The following is a 15,527-nucleotide window of genomic DNA, read 5'->3' as shown; positions in this document are numbered from 1 at the left end:
TTTACTGCTTTCGCCCTGCTAACAGGAAGAGAGAGAGGATGAACGAGTGAGAGAGGACCTACAGACACACACACACACATACACACACGCGCGCGCACACAAAGTGAAAGATGAAAACAGCCAGTAAGAAACACTGAATCAACTTTGGTTTGCTGTCGTGTGTTTTTGGGAGCACATGCAAAACGTTTGAGCTTCGGCACTTCAGTGAGAAACAGGATGCTAAGGAATCGACAGTGGTACCATGGCAATATAACTCGATCCAAAGCTGAGGATCTCCTCTCGTACGCAGCGAGGGATGGAAGCTTCCTGGTCAGGGGCAGCGAGTCCATACAAGGAGCCTATGCCCTCTGTGTTCTGTAAGTACAATTGTGTGTTACTAGGCACCCCCTGTGTTCCAGTACTGTGAATGTTATGCATAATGATACAGTTCAACAAAGCCTAGGGTCGTCATTCTTGTGCAAGAAACCAAATCTAAATGCAGCTTGTATTCACAAGTGATCTGAACTTATGGCAAATAGCCCAGGAAGTGTGTATGTGATCTAAAGGGTAAGGTGTCCCAAACCTGAATACATTGGAATGATATTCTGTATAAGATTTGTTTTCTTTATACAAAGAGATGTTCACTATTATCATGTCACAGACTCACATGGTTTGCATACCTAAGCCAGTTGAGCCAGTTTCCTCTTAACTGCATACTACACTACGAAGTGACAATCTTAGGAAGTTTTGTTTGTTTGTTTCTTTTGAAAAACTAACAACTAAAGTAATGCAAACTGGAACAACCCAGTTCCAGTTTGCATATGGTTTGCAGTGGTATATCGGTATATATCAGTGGTACTGTATATTGCCAAACTGCTATCCACACACGTTTTTACTTTTGTAAAATGATTTAGAGTGCTTTGGTTTATCTGTTATTTTTTTCCATAAACCCTAGCGCCCATAATCTGAGCATTTGGTCAAAATATACAATGTACATGGTCACAACACAGTGCGTAGATCACCTTATAGATCGGCTATTCTCGGTGAAGAGGTGGAAAAAGAGGGAAAACGAGAAGTAGTACCAGTCAACAAAGTTGATACTGTAGGGTTTAACTGGTTAATACACATATGTAAATTATATATGCTTCAAATCTGATTTTCACATTTTCACGTTTTACTAACAGATTCCAGAACTGTGTATACACATACAGAGTCCTGCCCAATGAGGAGAAGAAACTATCTGTCCAGGTGGGTCAAACAAGGTGGAAAATAGAAGCACATGCTATGTTTCACACACCAATAAGCTGTATTTCATAGCATATGTGGTTGAGACTACAGTTTCACTGAGCACTTCTGCTTTTGACAGTCTTATGAAAGGTAATGGCTGACAGGCAGATGTCTTAAATGTCACAGCGGTGGAAGAAGAACTCAGAAATATATGTAAAAGTAAAAGTAGCAATAGCACAATGTAGAAATACTCTGTAATAGAATGTTTACTATTACTATTACTATAAAAGTGCAAAAGTATTGGCATCAAAATGTAGTTCTGGTACCAAAGAAAAAGGACGGTGAATGCCCATTTCACTTTATTTTCTAAATGTTTCTAAATGTGTCCAAACCTCTTTTTTTCACAGCGCCTCAAATTGTGGCGTATTGCGAGCTTGTACACCAGCTATTTTGGAATAGACAAAGTATAAAATAGGGCTTAATAATTAATAATTATAAAACATATATGTACCAATTAAGCCTTAATTGGTCTATGTATGTTTTGCAATAATGAAATCTAGTAGTAAAGTAAATTAAAGCTAAAGTTTTAAAAAATTAATGTGGTGTAGTAGCAATTTCTTTCTTGAATGAGTCAGAATTACATGTTGTTGAAACAATAGCATTAGCACACCAAACTGAGGTTAAATGTACGGTATCTTTTAGATGTAAACATTTAATATTTCCTCACCATTTGAATTACTTCTATTTTGTTCTGGCAACAAACTGGTGCAGCTGGTACCATGCGTACCATTTCATTTGAAATGGACTCGTACATATTTTAATAGAGATCTCAAATAGTTAACCGAGTCTAGCAATGTGCAACACTTCCTCTAGCAAATCAATCAGGGTGTATTCTCTGTATTTGTTATGCAAGAATCCATTCCCAGTTAGCAAGAAATTACATCTCACATTTCAACACCAAAGATGGGTACATTTTGTTTGGTATTGTCTGAAATAATAACGCCAAGTAGTACAAGGTGCAAGAAACATTATTCATACACTTTGCAACGTGTAGAAGGAATGAGAACATTAGCTGTCGCCTGTCATTACATCTTTAAACAATTTCGCCTCAGATGACCATTGGGTGATCTGAGGTGACAAAATAATCGTTACAGATAAAGAACCAGTGAAGTTGCATGTCAGACATTTTGCTGTTTTATGTTATTTAACCAATTAAATATATCCATAGGTCACATATCACATCAACCAAAAAGACCTCAACTGCCCTGTGTTTTGTTTGAAATGTAAGTCTGTAGTCACACTAGCTAGCTAACAATAATAATAGTATTGCAGCTGAACTATAACTTCATTGCTGGAAGAGTCGAAAAATAAATGGCCTAGAGGCCGAGATGGCTATATGCACTTAACAGGCAGAAAACAATGCACCAATGAACCAAATGAACCCTAGCATCGCTATTCTGGGGGGTACATTCATCATAAAAATACCTGATCTACAAGCTCATGCGACGTCTTGTAAGCTTGTAGACTTGTAGACTAGACTTTTTGGCAAAGAGATTTTTGGCAAAGAGAGGACAATGGAGGGGGCCGTATATAGGGGACGCAAAATTTGCGTAGGAGAGACGCAAAAAGTTCAAACTGCGTGGGAGACAGAGAGAAAGGAAGAGGAAGGGAGAGTTAACAGTATGCTTACAGTATGTTGTGCTCCACAGGCATCTGAGGGTGTCCCCATCAGGTTCTTCTCTGATGTGTCGGAGCTGGTGGACGCCTACTACAGTCCTAACATGGGTCTGATCACAAACCTCCAGTTCCCCGTCGCCAACGAGGAGGAGGCAGAGGAGGAACAAGGTCAGAACCAAACCTTATCCTAACTAAACATGTCTGTGGTTCTCAAAGTGGGGTTTTAACTACTTTAACACTATTCACATCAAATATTTGAAAATAGATGATCAACAAGCTCACAACTCACAAACCTCTGTTTTGAGGTTGTAGATTTTTTTTCAGAAAAATATTTAAGACGGTTTGTTATATTATTTTTTGAAATATTTTAACAACACAAATCTTGTATGGGGTCCCTGGCCCAAAATATATTCAGATGGGTTCCGACCGTGTCCAAAATCATACATGTGGGTTCCTTGGCTTGACATGAAAATGTTTGTGAACCACATCATCTACTATACAGTATGTAATAAGACAGCGCTGTTTGTCAAGCACAGCTGGCTGTTATCCTACAGATTAACCTACACACTGGTCTACACAGTGAACAATACACTGTTAATTAGAGAGGGTGAAACCCTATGCTGATTTTGTAGTTTGGTTTCCAGTTTTGTTTACTGGGAATACAGTATTTATTCAGTGTGTGGATATTTCACCTTGCTGCAGTTACTTCATTATCCAGCCAGGCTGAACCGTTTTCCCCCCCAATGTCCTACAGATACCTCTAATGTCCTCTAATGGCCTCTAATGACCTAATGTCCTACAGATACCTCTAACCAGCCACCACAACTACCACCACGGAACCTCACAGCCAACGATGTGATTGAACCCAGCGAGCTCTCCCTGTCTGAGACCTATCTGCAGAGACTGCAACACATGGACATGTCAACGTACGATCGCATTCTATTTTATTCTCTGTTGTGCAAAAATATAGGCACCAATAGTGGATCTATACGGATCTGCAAAATATCTTAGAATTGTAGATCTGTTATTTTTGCTACTTTTGAAAATGTGAAAATAGTGAAAATAGCAGATCTACAAACTCACAATGTGTGTGTCATTATGGTGCGTTGTGGGCTTGCCTTGTAGATCAGCTATGTTCACTTTTTTTAGATATACAGACAGTGTAACGTTTTCAAAGGACCAAGTTACTGTCTCCACCAGGCCGAAAGCACAACGAGAGAGTATGTTTTGCACCCTGCCTGTCGATTTTCCATATTCCATCCCCATTGGCTAAGATTGGCTTCCAAAGTTTGCAGAATTTGTTATTGGTTGGTTGGTTTGAACAAAATGCCTCAACTCATGAACGCAGCGTGCGATTACCATGACATTTTGCACGCACATTCCCAATTTGTACACAGTATACTGTGCGAGTTACGTAAGAATGACTAACTTGATCCTGTGTTATCCCAGATTACCAGAGGAACACCAACAGGCCATTGAAAAATACTTCAGGACATCCATAAGTTTAGATGCAGAACAAGTACAGAATGGCATTCCCTACCTTCCCTACCTGAAGGAGCTGACACTGGCGGTCTGTAAGAATCTGAACAGGTGCAGTTTGTGGCATATTGTGGAGAAACTTTGCCTGGGACCCAAACTAGTGAAAATAGCAGATCTACAAGCTCACAACACGTCACTTCACGCCACATTGTGAGCTTGTAGATTGGCTATTTTCACTACTTCTTAAACATTTGTGGTTACATTTTTCTTTTAATTCATGACATTTTTAACTTTTTTGGGATTGTTTTCTGAAAATGTTTTGAAATAATAATAATTAAAAACAGGAACCCCGTAAAAATAAAGGGACCCGTAAAAATGTATCCCTGACACAGTGTTATTCATTTCCACTGTCTATATTATATTATTATCTAGTACATTTCTGATTTATTCTCCACACACATCCCTCCATACATTCCATGTTTACACTGACATTGAACCTAAAGCCACTCATGTGCTCATGTCTTTGTTTTATAGTGAGATTTCCAAGATCCTGCCTACTCTGGAGGCCCTCCAGAGGGTCTTAGACCAGCAACTTTCTCCTGGGCCTGGGCGTCTCAGGACTCAAGTGAGTGGCCCTTTAAATCCTGTTCAGTTAATCACTGTACTATATCACTTATTTAGACAAATGATATGCATTCGCAAGGAATCTCGGGAAAGCTTGCCTACTCTCGAGAAGCACACACCCCAGACTGCATGAGTGCTACCTCATAGACATGACTGAGGGAAATAAATAAAAATCTAGTGGCTAAATACGTGTAGCACATTTACAGGGATGCTGCACATTTTGACACAGCTTTTTTCACGCGCACGCGCACACGCACACGCACACGCACACACACAGAGAGAGAGAGAGAGAGAGAGAGAGAGAGAAAATAATTAACTCATTTATGTGTATGTTTTGTTTCCATTTCTAGGTTTCTATTGACTCAAGTCAACTTATATCATTTAGGCTTGAGCAAATAACAACATTGCTGTACTCAATAGAGGAGAAGGTACTGCAATAAACAATTAAACAATAAACACATACCGGATCTCTCACAACTCCCAATATCAGACTTGACTTTTTCTTGTTTTTGTTATTTTGTTTTTTCAGGCCAAAAGTGCTGTGTTTGAGTCTGTTGGATATGACGGAGGCCACAGAAGGTCTCTCATCCCCCCTGTGTCCTTTGAGGTACTCTGTGTTCAGTTTAAAACATTAATGTTCATTGCAGGAAAAGTTAACATATATTTTTGGTTTTTAGTATGATGGACAAGCATTTCTCTTTGATTGTTACAGGTCAAGACAGAATCTCTTGGGATATCCACAAAGATGATCCTCAAAGTGGACGTTGAAAGTGGCAAACTCTTCCTCAAGAAGTCCAAAGATGGCCTTGAAGACAAATACTATGTGCACAATAAAAGTAAGGGCTCTGTTATATGCAATAATGTTTCCAACTATTACTGTATACAGTACACATGCAATGCTGTGAATTCTTAGTAAGTGTGTAATGTAACTCTCCAGTCCCACAGCTGGTGAAATCCCAGAAAATGCACGCCAAACTCATGATCGTGTTGGACACAGATAAAGAGAAGATTGTACGCAAAGAGTTTGTCTTTGATAACACAAAGGTAATTTTTGAATGGAGTTCACTGATGTGGCAAAGGCATCCATGCCTACAATATGAGTCTGGAACTGATTTGGTTACATTTCTGAGCACGTAGAGCAATCAATTAATAAGAATGAAAGGTTCATCGGTACATTACAACACAGTGTTCCCCATGTGTAATTAAACAAATAAATCTATAATATAATTTGTACCTCTATAACGAATGATAACAACAACAAAGAAATACAATAATTATTATGACATTGTTGTTGTTGTAATAGTAGTAATAGCAGTATTGGTATTAGTGTAGTATAGTCTGTATATGTCTTACAGTCGTTTGTTGTAGTAACAGACAGTCTTATTGTTTGTTGTTCCTGTGATGTTTGTTGTGGTGTTTCGGTAGAAGAGAGAGGGATTCTGCCAGCTTCTCCAACAGATGAAAAACAAACACTCTGACAAACCCGAGCCTGACCTGATCACCATTTTTGTTGGCACCTGGAACATGGGTACTATTGGTTTAATATTTGTTCTCCTTAACAGAAAACATCTAATCATTATTAAGAATTGACTCTTCAGTTACGTGGTGTATCATAATAGGGCTGCAGCCTGCGACTCTCCATTATTTTCTTAGCGATTATTCATTTTTTTCCCATAAATCAATTAATTGCTTAGGCGTTATTTTATACTTTGTCATACACAATGCTGTCATGAAAAGAATATGAAAATAGCAAATCGCAAAATGCTTTAAATAGAGATTGATTATTATGATTATTTTATTCAATTATCGGTTATCAATGTAGTTTTTATGAACAATGAAGTCGATCAGTTGGATTAAATGTTGCACCCCTATGAACCCACAGGAGGATGCAGTCCTCCCAACAACATGGACTCTTGGTTCCAGTGTAAGGGCCAGGGAAAGACAAGAGACGACACCGCCAACCACATTCCACATGATATCTACATCATTGGAACTCAAGAGGACCAGCTGGGAGAGACGATTTGGGTTGACACCTTGAAGAACACACTGCGGAACATCACTAACCTCAGCTTCAAACAGGTGAGTGACACCCCCTTGCCGTTTTTCTTTTTTTTCCCCCACCACACACAGAGCCAAGAAAACTCGTCTTTACATTGAGTCACAGACTCACAACTCGCTTAAATCTCGCCCATTTAAAAAAAAGATTGTGCGTATAGGCTGTCTCTACGGAACGGTATGAAGTGAAAAGGAAAGTTCGGTAAATCGGATTAAACACCATTTTCTGTGCTATGGGGTGATGAACTAAATGAGCAAATGGAATCGAGCACGCCGCACAATGCCTGGCACAAATTACTTGGACAATGGACACAAGGAAGTGGCAGGCACTCACTTCTGCTGATTATAGGAAAATTACAAAGAGATGCAATATGAATAAAGAGAGATGAGGCAGCCGGACTAGTCTGTGCCTGGACATCTCCATTGAGGCGCGCGCCGCTCTACCAAACTAATTTGGGGCTTACGGGTGCTTTGAAAATCCATTATCACTTATTCACTTTCCCAAATGTATGTGACCAAAACAGCAATTTAGGGGCCAACACGCCCATGACAACACCTCTAGGCGCATATAATACCGGTGTCGGATAAATAGATAGCGGGTGACGCTGGACCAAAATACCATTAAGGGACAGAGTAAGCTCCTACTTGTAATGTTCGGGCGGCGGGTGCATTGCGGGCCGCGTCGCGGGAAACGGCGGCAACGAAATTGGAGCCCTAGGTGTCCAGACCATGCCAGTTGTCTGGACCATAAACATTTATTCTCTCTCTGTCCCTCTCCCTCTCCCTCTCCTTCTCTCTCTCTTTTTTGAGCATGAAAATGTAAGAAAATAAATCCAGAATAGTGAAAATAGCAGATCTACAAGTTCAACACATTGCACCCCGACACGTTTCTCGTCAAAGCCATTTCAACAACAAGAGGCTATTGGCCTCGGCAAGGAAGCGTGTGGGAACCCCTGTATAGGACATAAACTATATCTTCTAATGTCTAGGTGGCGATCCACACTCTCTGGAACATTCGCATTGTGGTCCTAGCGAAGCCAGAGCATGAGAACAGAATCTCCCACATTTTCTCGGGCAGCGTCAAGACAGGGATTGCCAATACACTGGGTAAGTGATTACCAAACCTCTCCATAGCATTTAAGTAAGCCAGGGGTTTTCAACTGATTGTGAACGAGGGACCACCACCATGACTAAGAATCAACCTCCGGGGACCACTGTTGTGTTGGGTGGGGACATGGGCTAAGATTAGTGCTTTTGTAACACTAATAATAATAATGACTCAACCAGAGAACCAGCTCTTTCCCTCTCTTGAGATTCTAACTTCCACTTTTTGTTGAATTTCTTGGACGGCCATCATAGGTCACCACCAGGTTATTCAGTTCACAGTTTCTCAACTAGTGGAAAGAAATTTATTTATTTTTTAACAAATCCTACATTACTAAATGCATGGTCATGGACCACATGCAATACCTCCATGGACCACCAGTGGTCCACGGACCACCTGTTGAAAACCCCTGAAGTAAGCCAACCCAACATAAAGAAAGAGATGAGATGGATAGTTACGTTCTTTATACTGTACTCACCACATGTGTATTTTGTAGGAAACAAGGGAGCAGTGGGCGTGTCCTTCATGTTTAATGGAACATCCTTTGGTTTTGTCAACAGTCACCTCACCTCTGGAAGTGAGAAAAAACTCAGGTTAGCTACAAGTCTGACTTATTCTTTTCCCCTAATTTCTGTCAAATCTTCCCCTTTTTCTCCCAAAGGGGTAGACAGATCCGATAAACATTAAGTCTGAGTTCTGATGTCAGCATACTTTGAAATGACTGTATCTTTGAATAGACTTTGCATTGAAATGTCAACCCATTTTTGTCAAAACATTTGATATTATTATTGATGTACCATAGGTCTTAAGACTCTGAATTGAAACGTGTTCGCAAACAAACCACAATAAAAACAATATGTTGTATTGCTGCGTTGCTTCTTCATGGAGAAGTTCAAATATAATGTGACTGAAAAGTTGCAAAAATGCCTCAAACCAATTTTTTTAATATTTGCTGACTTTACAGACGCAATCAGAATTATCTCAGCATTCTGCGCTTCCTGAATTTGGGAGATAAGAAACTGAATCCCTTTGACATCACACATCGATTCACCCACCTCTTCTGGCTTGGTGATTTGAACTACAGGCTGGAACTTCCATCTGCAGTAAGTTCCAAAGATATTTACTGTAACAACAACGATAGATAATATGAGGTCCAGCAATTTTCTCAAAACACAATTTAATTTATTAATTTATTTCATTTCAGGTATGGTTTTACATAGTTATATTCATTTTACTTTGTACTTTTTCTTTTACATATTCCATAACAGAAAAAGAAAAGTAGCAGGAAGATTCAAATAAATTCTTATTAATACCTGCCCCTATCTATCATTTAAAAACATCGAATTGATGCTGCTATACCAACCATTAACAATGTGTTTGTAACATTTGAGAACATTATTGTCACTATGGAGAGGATTGAAGAAGATATTTGAAGAAATTGTTAACCTCATTGTCCTCATGTAATATATTTGCGCCAAATTACTAACTTTAATTAAAATATCTGGTCCCAATAAATTGACACAATTCAACTGTGACGCAAATCACAAATAATATGATATTTTCACACAGAATATACTCTTCCTACTTCCAGAGTCAGGGCTGCTATTGTGCATGTTGGTTCACTGGAAACACTGCTACACCAGTGGGTCTTAAAGTGTCCTTGAGTGGGTTCCAAATGGCCCTGTATGGGTGTGTAACTCTGAGATGTATGGGGATTGGGGGTCCTTGAAATGTAAACGTTTATGAACCACATTACACTAAAATTGGAACAGGGCCTTAATTAGTATCATCTGTAACACCTGTGAAGGAAGTAGGAACTTAGGAAGAGTTGTTTAAAAAATGGCTGCTGTGCATATACCCTATTGCATAACACTGCATCAGAATTCATCACAAGAGTAAGGTTGTTTGGCCTGTGTCACTCTTGTCATCCCCTAGCAGTCTAGCAGTCCTATACAGCGGCTGCTGACGTCACAAGGCAGGAAGAGCCACTGATTTGCATTGTTTGCCTTTACAGGAAGCTGAGAACATTGTGGCGAAGATCAAACAGCAGTTGTACCAGGAACTCCTCTGCAAAGACCAGCTCAGCATAGAACAGCAAGATGGGAAAGTCTTCTTGCATTTTGGTATGCCATTATAAAATGCAAAGACGATAGTCTATCCATCATGTATACAGCTATACAGCTTGTCCACTCAGGATTTTATTGTGTAAGCATAAAGGTTTACAGTGTTTGGCGTAACTGAATTTATAGGCCTACATGGATTTGATATTTTTATAGTAACTGCATTGATCATTTGTCAGCATATACATCAAATTGAATACACCTGTCTTGTTTATTTCCCTTGACTTTAGATGAAGAGGATATCACTTTCGCACCCACGTATCGCTTTGAAAGAGACACGCGGGAGAAGTATGCTTACACAAAGGCCAAAGCCACAGGGGTAGGCTTCACAAGTAATTTTCCTCTATGGCTACTATTTGTGTCATTGTCACTACACTATTAAGCATAGTGTAGTCATGGTCACAAATCAGAATGCAACAATAAAAAGTTACAACTTGTGACAGGTAGCTATGACAACTGTCCCTTGATGCAGAATCAGATTTTGTTTCAAGCCATCAACATCTGAATGGCTACATCTGAATTCCCAAGATCCCCATCATTCCAAAGAGATCTATAATAGATTATTATTTAAAGACAGGCAAACTTAACATAATGTATTTGGATGTATGAAATTAAGAAAATACCTGCAACAAGCATGAGAATAAAACTCCAAACAAATCCTTGCGCTGCACAGCAATTATCACACAAAAATCACACACGTGTGAACTGAGTGGTGCAATTCCCCCCCCCCCCCCCCCTCTCTCTCTCTCTCTCTCTCTCTCTCTCACTCTCTCTCATTAGAGTCACTACCCCTCTCACTGTTTCTGGCGCCCCCTACTGCTATTATTAAGTCACATACTCATGCTCACACAGACAGACAGACACACACACAAACAAACAAACACACAGACACACAAACAAACAGGTACGAGGACATTGCAAGCTGGTTGTAGGAGTGGCTGCACCACTCAAAAACTGAATCTGTACATACGTACGGTATAAACTAGGCTGCTTTTGCATAACTGCCAAGAACATAATCTTGTTATGAATAATTAACTTCCCATTGAATGAGAAAGTGATTTTATGCACCAGGAAAGGTTTGAGATTTATACAACTATGAGATTTATTCTACTGTTGTGTTGTTCATTTTAAACTAAGAATTGTTCACTTGTTCCCAGCTTCACATACAATCTGTGTGTGCAGGGCTTCCATCTCTTCATCTTTTCCATTTTATTCTCTACGTGACATTCTAAACAATTCATGTTGAATGAAATCATTCCTATTGGATTTGGAAGGAATGCCATAACCAGGATTATGGAAGATACTAATATAATGCTGTGGACTAACTACATCATCACACCCATAACCATCTGACTGAGACGCTTGTCTCTGTAATGCCTGATTTATACTTTGTTTGTGCCATTGGCGCATAAGTATAACTAAGTATTAAATCACCTAGGGCCAGGTTTGTATAGAACACAGCTTTTGAAAGTTAATAGCTAGCTACTTCCCTACTCCACAGACAAAATACAACCTCCCATCATGGTGTGATCGTGTCCTACGGAAGTCATACCCACTTGTTCATGCTGTCTGTCAATCATATGGTGAGTAACTTTTGAGTAGAAATATAATAATAATATAATATTGGGAAGTGTTTTTTACTTTTTAGACTAGTGGTTCCCAACCCTTTCTGGATCAGGACCCACTTAAATATCTCGATAGCGTTCATATCTGACCATATCTGACCAATTAACTCTAGAGGTCAGAATTGGTCAGATGGGTGGGCTGCTGCATTTTCAGATAAGGTTTATTTTGATGATCAATCAAATATTGTGTTCTGGCTTGGATCTTCCCATTTATCTGTATCACAATGACAGCTCATTTTTCAAGGTTTTAAAGAGAAAATACTGTCGCTGTCCGGCAGAAACCTATTTTTTATTTTGGAGTTGGCTGGATTTCTGCCTGAGAGCAGAGATATACAAGATAAAATCTTCAGCCCACAGGTTGGCAATTGCTAAAGTATATTAGGCACATCATGGTCATAATTATGTGTAAACTTCTCCACTTGTAGGGTGCACTAACGATATCATGACAAGTGACCACTCGCCGGTTTTCGCCTCATTTGAAGTCGCTGTGACCTCGCAGTATGTCTCTAAGCATGGTAATTTTAACTGCAGTTAAAACGTCTTCTACAAACACTTCCCTTCAAAAGTTCATGTGACAATTATAGTTTATGGACTAATTTACTTATTTTTTGTCCCTCCCAGATCCAAACAGCATGTCTCAGGGTGGGATCAAGTTTATGAATTGCGTTGCCACCTTAAAGACAAAATCAAAGACGAAGTTCTTCATTGAATACCATTCCAGTTGTTTGGAGAGTATGTTGCATGAATTGAGCACATAATAGCAGCTGACATAGACATTACACGTATGTAGGCTAATAATTACAAAGATTACTCTCAATCTCTGCAGAAAGTGTCAAGACCTCAGAAGGAGAGAACACAGAGGAAGCAGATGGCTCGATAAAAGTTCGGTTTGGAACTCAGGTTGAGGTAAACTGAGGGTGGAGTTTTTTCATTGTGTATTTATCTGACGATGGGGAACCACAATTATTTATTGTCTCCATCTTCTCCCTCAAGCTCGTCCCCATCATCTCTGATCCAGAGTATCTTTTGGATCAGCACATTCTCATCTGCATCAAGTCAACAGACTCTGACGAATCCTATGGTAATTGAACATACACACGTTAAATTGATACATTTTGTGATCCTCCCCAAGGATACTTCCTTTCTTTACCCATCAAATGTTCGTTCTTAGGAGTATTTCCATGCTTGACTGAGGCCTGAGGGTCTAAAGAGGTGTGTGATTGTTTCCTCTGTTATATGCACGCCTGTAAAGCCCTTTGAGACTGTAACAGTGATTGAACCACTTAAGCCCTATATAGTTCATTGTACAATGAATAGCGATCTATTCAATTTAAGTTCTTTTTTACTCTTAGGTACCTCTACAAAAGATGTAACAATAAAGAACACCTTAAAACTTTAACCTTGATGAGTTGAGAAATTGCTGCCTTGGGAATAGGACCTTTGGCAAAGAGAGTATACAGAATTAGATCTAACAAACCTTCATGAACTCCCTTGTTGTCGTGCTGTTCGTACAGGAGAGGGCTGTGTTGCGCTGCGAGCTGCAGAGTACTGTTACACAGAGTTCCATGTCACTCTGACACACCACGCAGAGAAGACTGGCATCTTGACGGGGGGCATTCAGTTGCGTACTGCAGAAGGGAAACAGACAGAAAAATTATATGGTGAGTCTGAAAAGCAACACTATGGCACAACATCCCCTGCTACACTGGTTCTCAACGTGGGATCCGGGGACAGTCGGTGATCTAATGGGTCTGTAAATGAGAGTTTATAAATGGGGTCCATTACCGTTCCATTTTTTCACTCTCAAAGTTAAATTACCAGAGTTTTACAGTGCTGATTGAGGTCCCAGAGATGAAAATAGAACCAAATGGCAACTGGGGGTTGAATAAAAAATGGTAGAGAATCTCTGAGCTATTACTAAATGTCAGCAAAGTGCAAACTGAATTTGCAAACAATTTCAACGTAATTTATATTCCAGTAAAAACATCCATTTTCTATCTTGTTCCCTCTAAAGATTTCATCAAAGTTGAGAGAGACGACACTGCCACCTCGAAAAGCAAAGGAATTGACTATAACAAGTATGGAATTACTTTTGTCTCATGGCTTTTTTTTGCCAAAATGTCCTAAACATGAACTTGGTGGGAGATTTATTTTGTATGTTCCTTTGTGTTGAACAGATTTTCTGATGTGAGTAATTATGCATATGACATCAGTAACCCCAGTTACATGGGAGTGGGCATCAAGTCTTGCACTGCTGCAGATCGGGGCTGGAGCTACAGCATGCCACCAAAAGCAACAGCAAGTGCTGGGCAAGCGGGCAAAGACCACAACATGGGCAACATCTCTCCTAAAAGATCTGGTTTTGACGCCAGCATTCACAGCCCCACAATAAAAGCATCAAGTCCTATGTAAGTACTTGTTTTGGTAACATTGTTTATTAATTATAAATTGTTTATTATGGCAATTTACAGTTTATTAGCTTAAACAGAAAATTCAGTGTGAATCTGAAGCTTGATATCTTATATTCTGTATCTCCTATAGAGACGAGGATAAACCAGCAAAAGAGATGTTTGACAATCCCTTGTATGGTTCGATGGGGAAGGCATCAGCATGGGGCAAGGAACAGGAATCCCAGCGCAAGGACCACCTTACAACCTCAGATCCCTTCTTCACCTTTCCCAAAGCCTCAGACATGGATGCCGAACGTCCCCCTATGCTCATGCCCCGCATCCGATCCTTCACGTGCACTGAGAAACCTCAGAAACCTGAGAAACCTCAGCCATCGGCATCCGGCACCCCACTGCGCCCTACCACTTTCAAGAAGCCAGTGATGACCTCACGCTCAGAGGGTGGGATAGGGCCTGGCATCAACCGACCTCCCTTGCCAGCCAAGTCCCGCACAGGCCAGTCAGAACCTCAGACCAATAAACCCAGAGATTACAGAGACAGCTCTGAACTCCCCAGTAATAAACCACGACAACCAGCGAGGCCCAGCCAGCCACCCCCCAAAGAGAGTAAGATATACTTTATTTCTCTCATGGAAGTTACATTTTCACAGGCCAGTCTTGGCCTTATACTAGCTGCGAAGTCATGGCAAAAATTAAAAAAAAATCATATACACTGATATTGTCTTTACCTGATGCAACACTGAACTCTATGATCTTTCTTTAGTACATCACGAGACTCAGCCATCAACAACGGGTCGCTCTGTGAAGTGAAGTCACAGCTGTTCAGCCAGAGCAGCTTCCCGCACTGCAACTGGAGAAAACCAAAGACATTGAACAAAACCTGTAATAGTCATTAATTTTCTTAATTGGGAAGGTCAGGCTGGTACTTGACTTATCATTTGCATTAATAGAATAGGCCTCCAAAGGAATCTATCTCTACTGAACTTTGAAGAAACTGGGAAAACATTCTGCTAGTAAATAATTCTGTTACATTTAATGTATGCAATAGAAAGCTTATTATTACCACTCAGTATTTACTTGCACAGACATTTTAATACCGGCTTTGAATGTGTACATTAGAATTATCAATAAATGAATAAAATGTCAATGCTTAAACTGGCTTCATATTTTATATTTTACATGGTCTACTACTCTCTGTGCCATAAAATAACCTGTACTGTACTGTGGC

The 15,527-nt window shown here is 39.9% G+C and overlaps 1 protein-coding gene across 1 annotated transcript; it reads left to right on the top strand.

Moving 5' to 3' along the window:
• Positions 1 to 46: 46 nt before the first annotated feature.
• Positions 47 to 15,527, top strand: inpp5d (inositol polyphosphate-5-phosphatase D). Its single transcript, XM_083767261.1, has 27 exons — positions 47 to 356; positions 1,164 to 1,227; positions 2,916 to 3,051; positions 3,686 to 3,809; positions 4,333 to 4,473; positions 4,897 to 4,987; positions 5,337 to 5,414; positions 5,516 to 5,593; positions 5,699 to 5,822; positions 5,924 to 6,030; positions 6,412 to 6,514; positions 6,869 to 7,065; positions 8,031 to 8,148; positions 8,643 to 8,739; positions 9,111 to 9,249; positions 10,161 to 10,269; positions 10,497 to 10,585; positions 11,768 to 11,849; positions 12,317 to 12,406; positions 12,513 to 12,623; positions 12,718 to 12,797; positions 12,885 to 12,972; positions 13,406 to 13,552; positions 13,906 to 13,969; positions 14,069 to 14,299; positions 14,433 to 14,905; positions 15,063 to 15,527. Exons 1-27 carry the CDS (start codon positions 217 to 219, stop codon positions 15,107 to 15,109), a joined length of 3,348 nt encoding a protein of 1,115 aa, XP_083623387.1. The 5' UTR covers positions 47 to 216; the 3' UTR covers positions 15,110 to 15,527.

Source organism: Protomyctophum parallelum (assembly GCF_964188405.1).
Source record: "Protomyctophum parallelum genome assembly, chromosome: 6".
NCBI classification, from domain to species: Eukaryota; Metazoa; Chordata; class Actinopteri; order Myctophiformes; family Myctophidae; genus Protomyctophum; species Protomyctophum parallelum.
The sequence above is the reverse complement of the archived record's forward strand: the minus strand, read 5'-3'. Positions and strand labels throughout refer to the sequence as shown.

What these genes read in the sequence shown, in the direction of transcription:
- inpp5d (XM_083767261.1), top strand. Translation starts at nt 217, where the DNA reads ATGCTAAGGAATCGACAGTGGTACCATGGCAATATAACTCGATCCAAA. An exon ending in CAACACATGGACATGTCAAC is followed by an intron (nt 3,810 to 4,332) that starts GTACGATCGCAT and finishes GTGTTATCCCAG; the next exon opens with ATTACCAGAGGAACACCAAC. An exon ending in TGTTGGCACCTGGAACATGG is followed by an intron (nt 6,515 to 6,868) that starts GTACTATTGGTT and finishes ATGAACCCACAG; the next exon opens with GAGGATGCAGTCCTCCCAAC.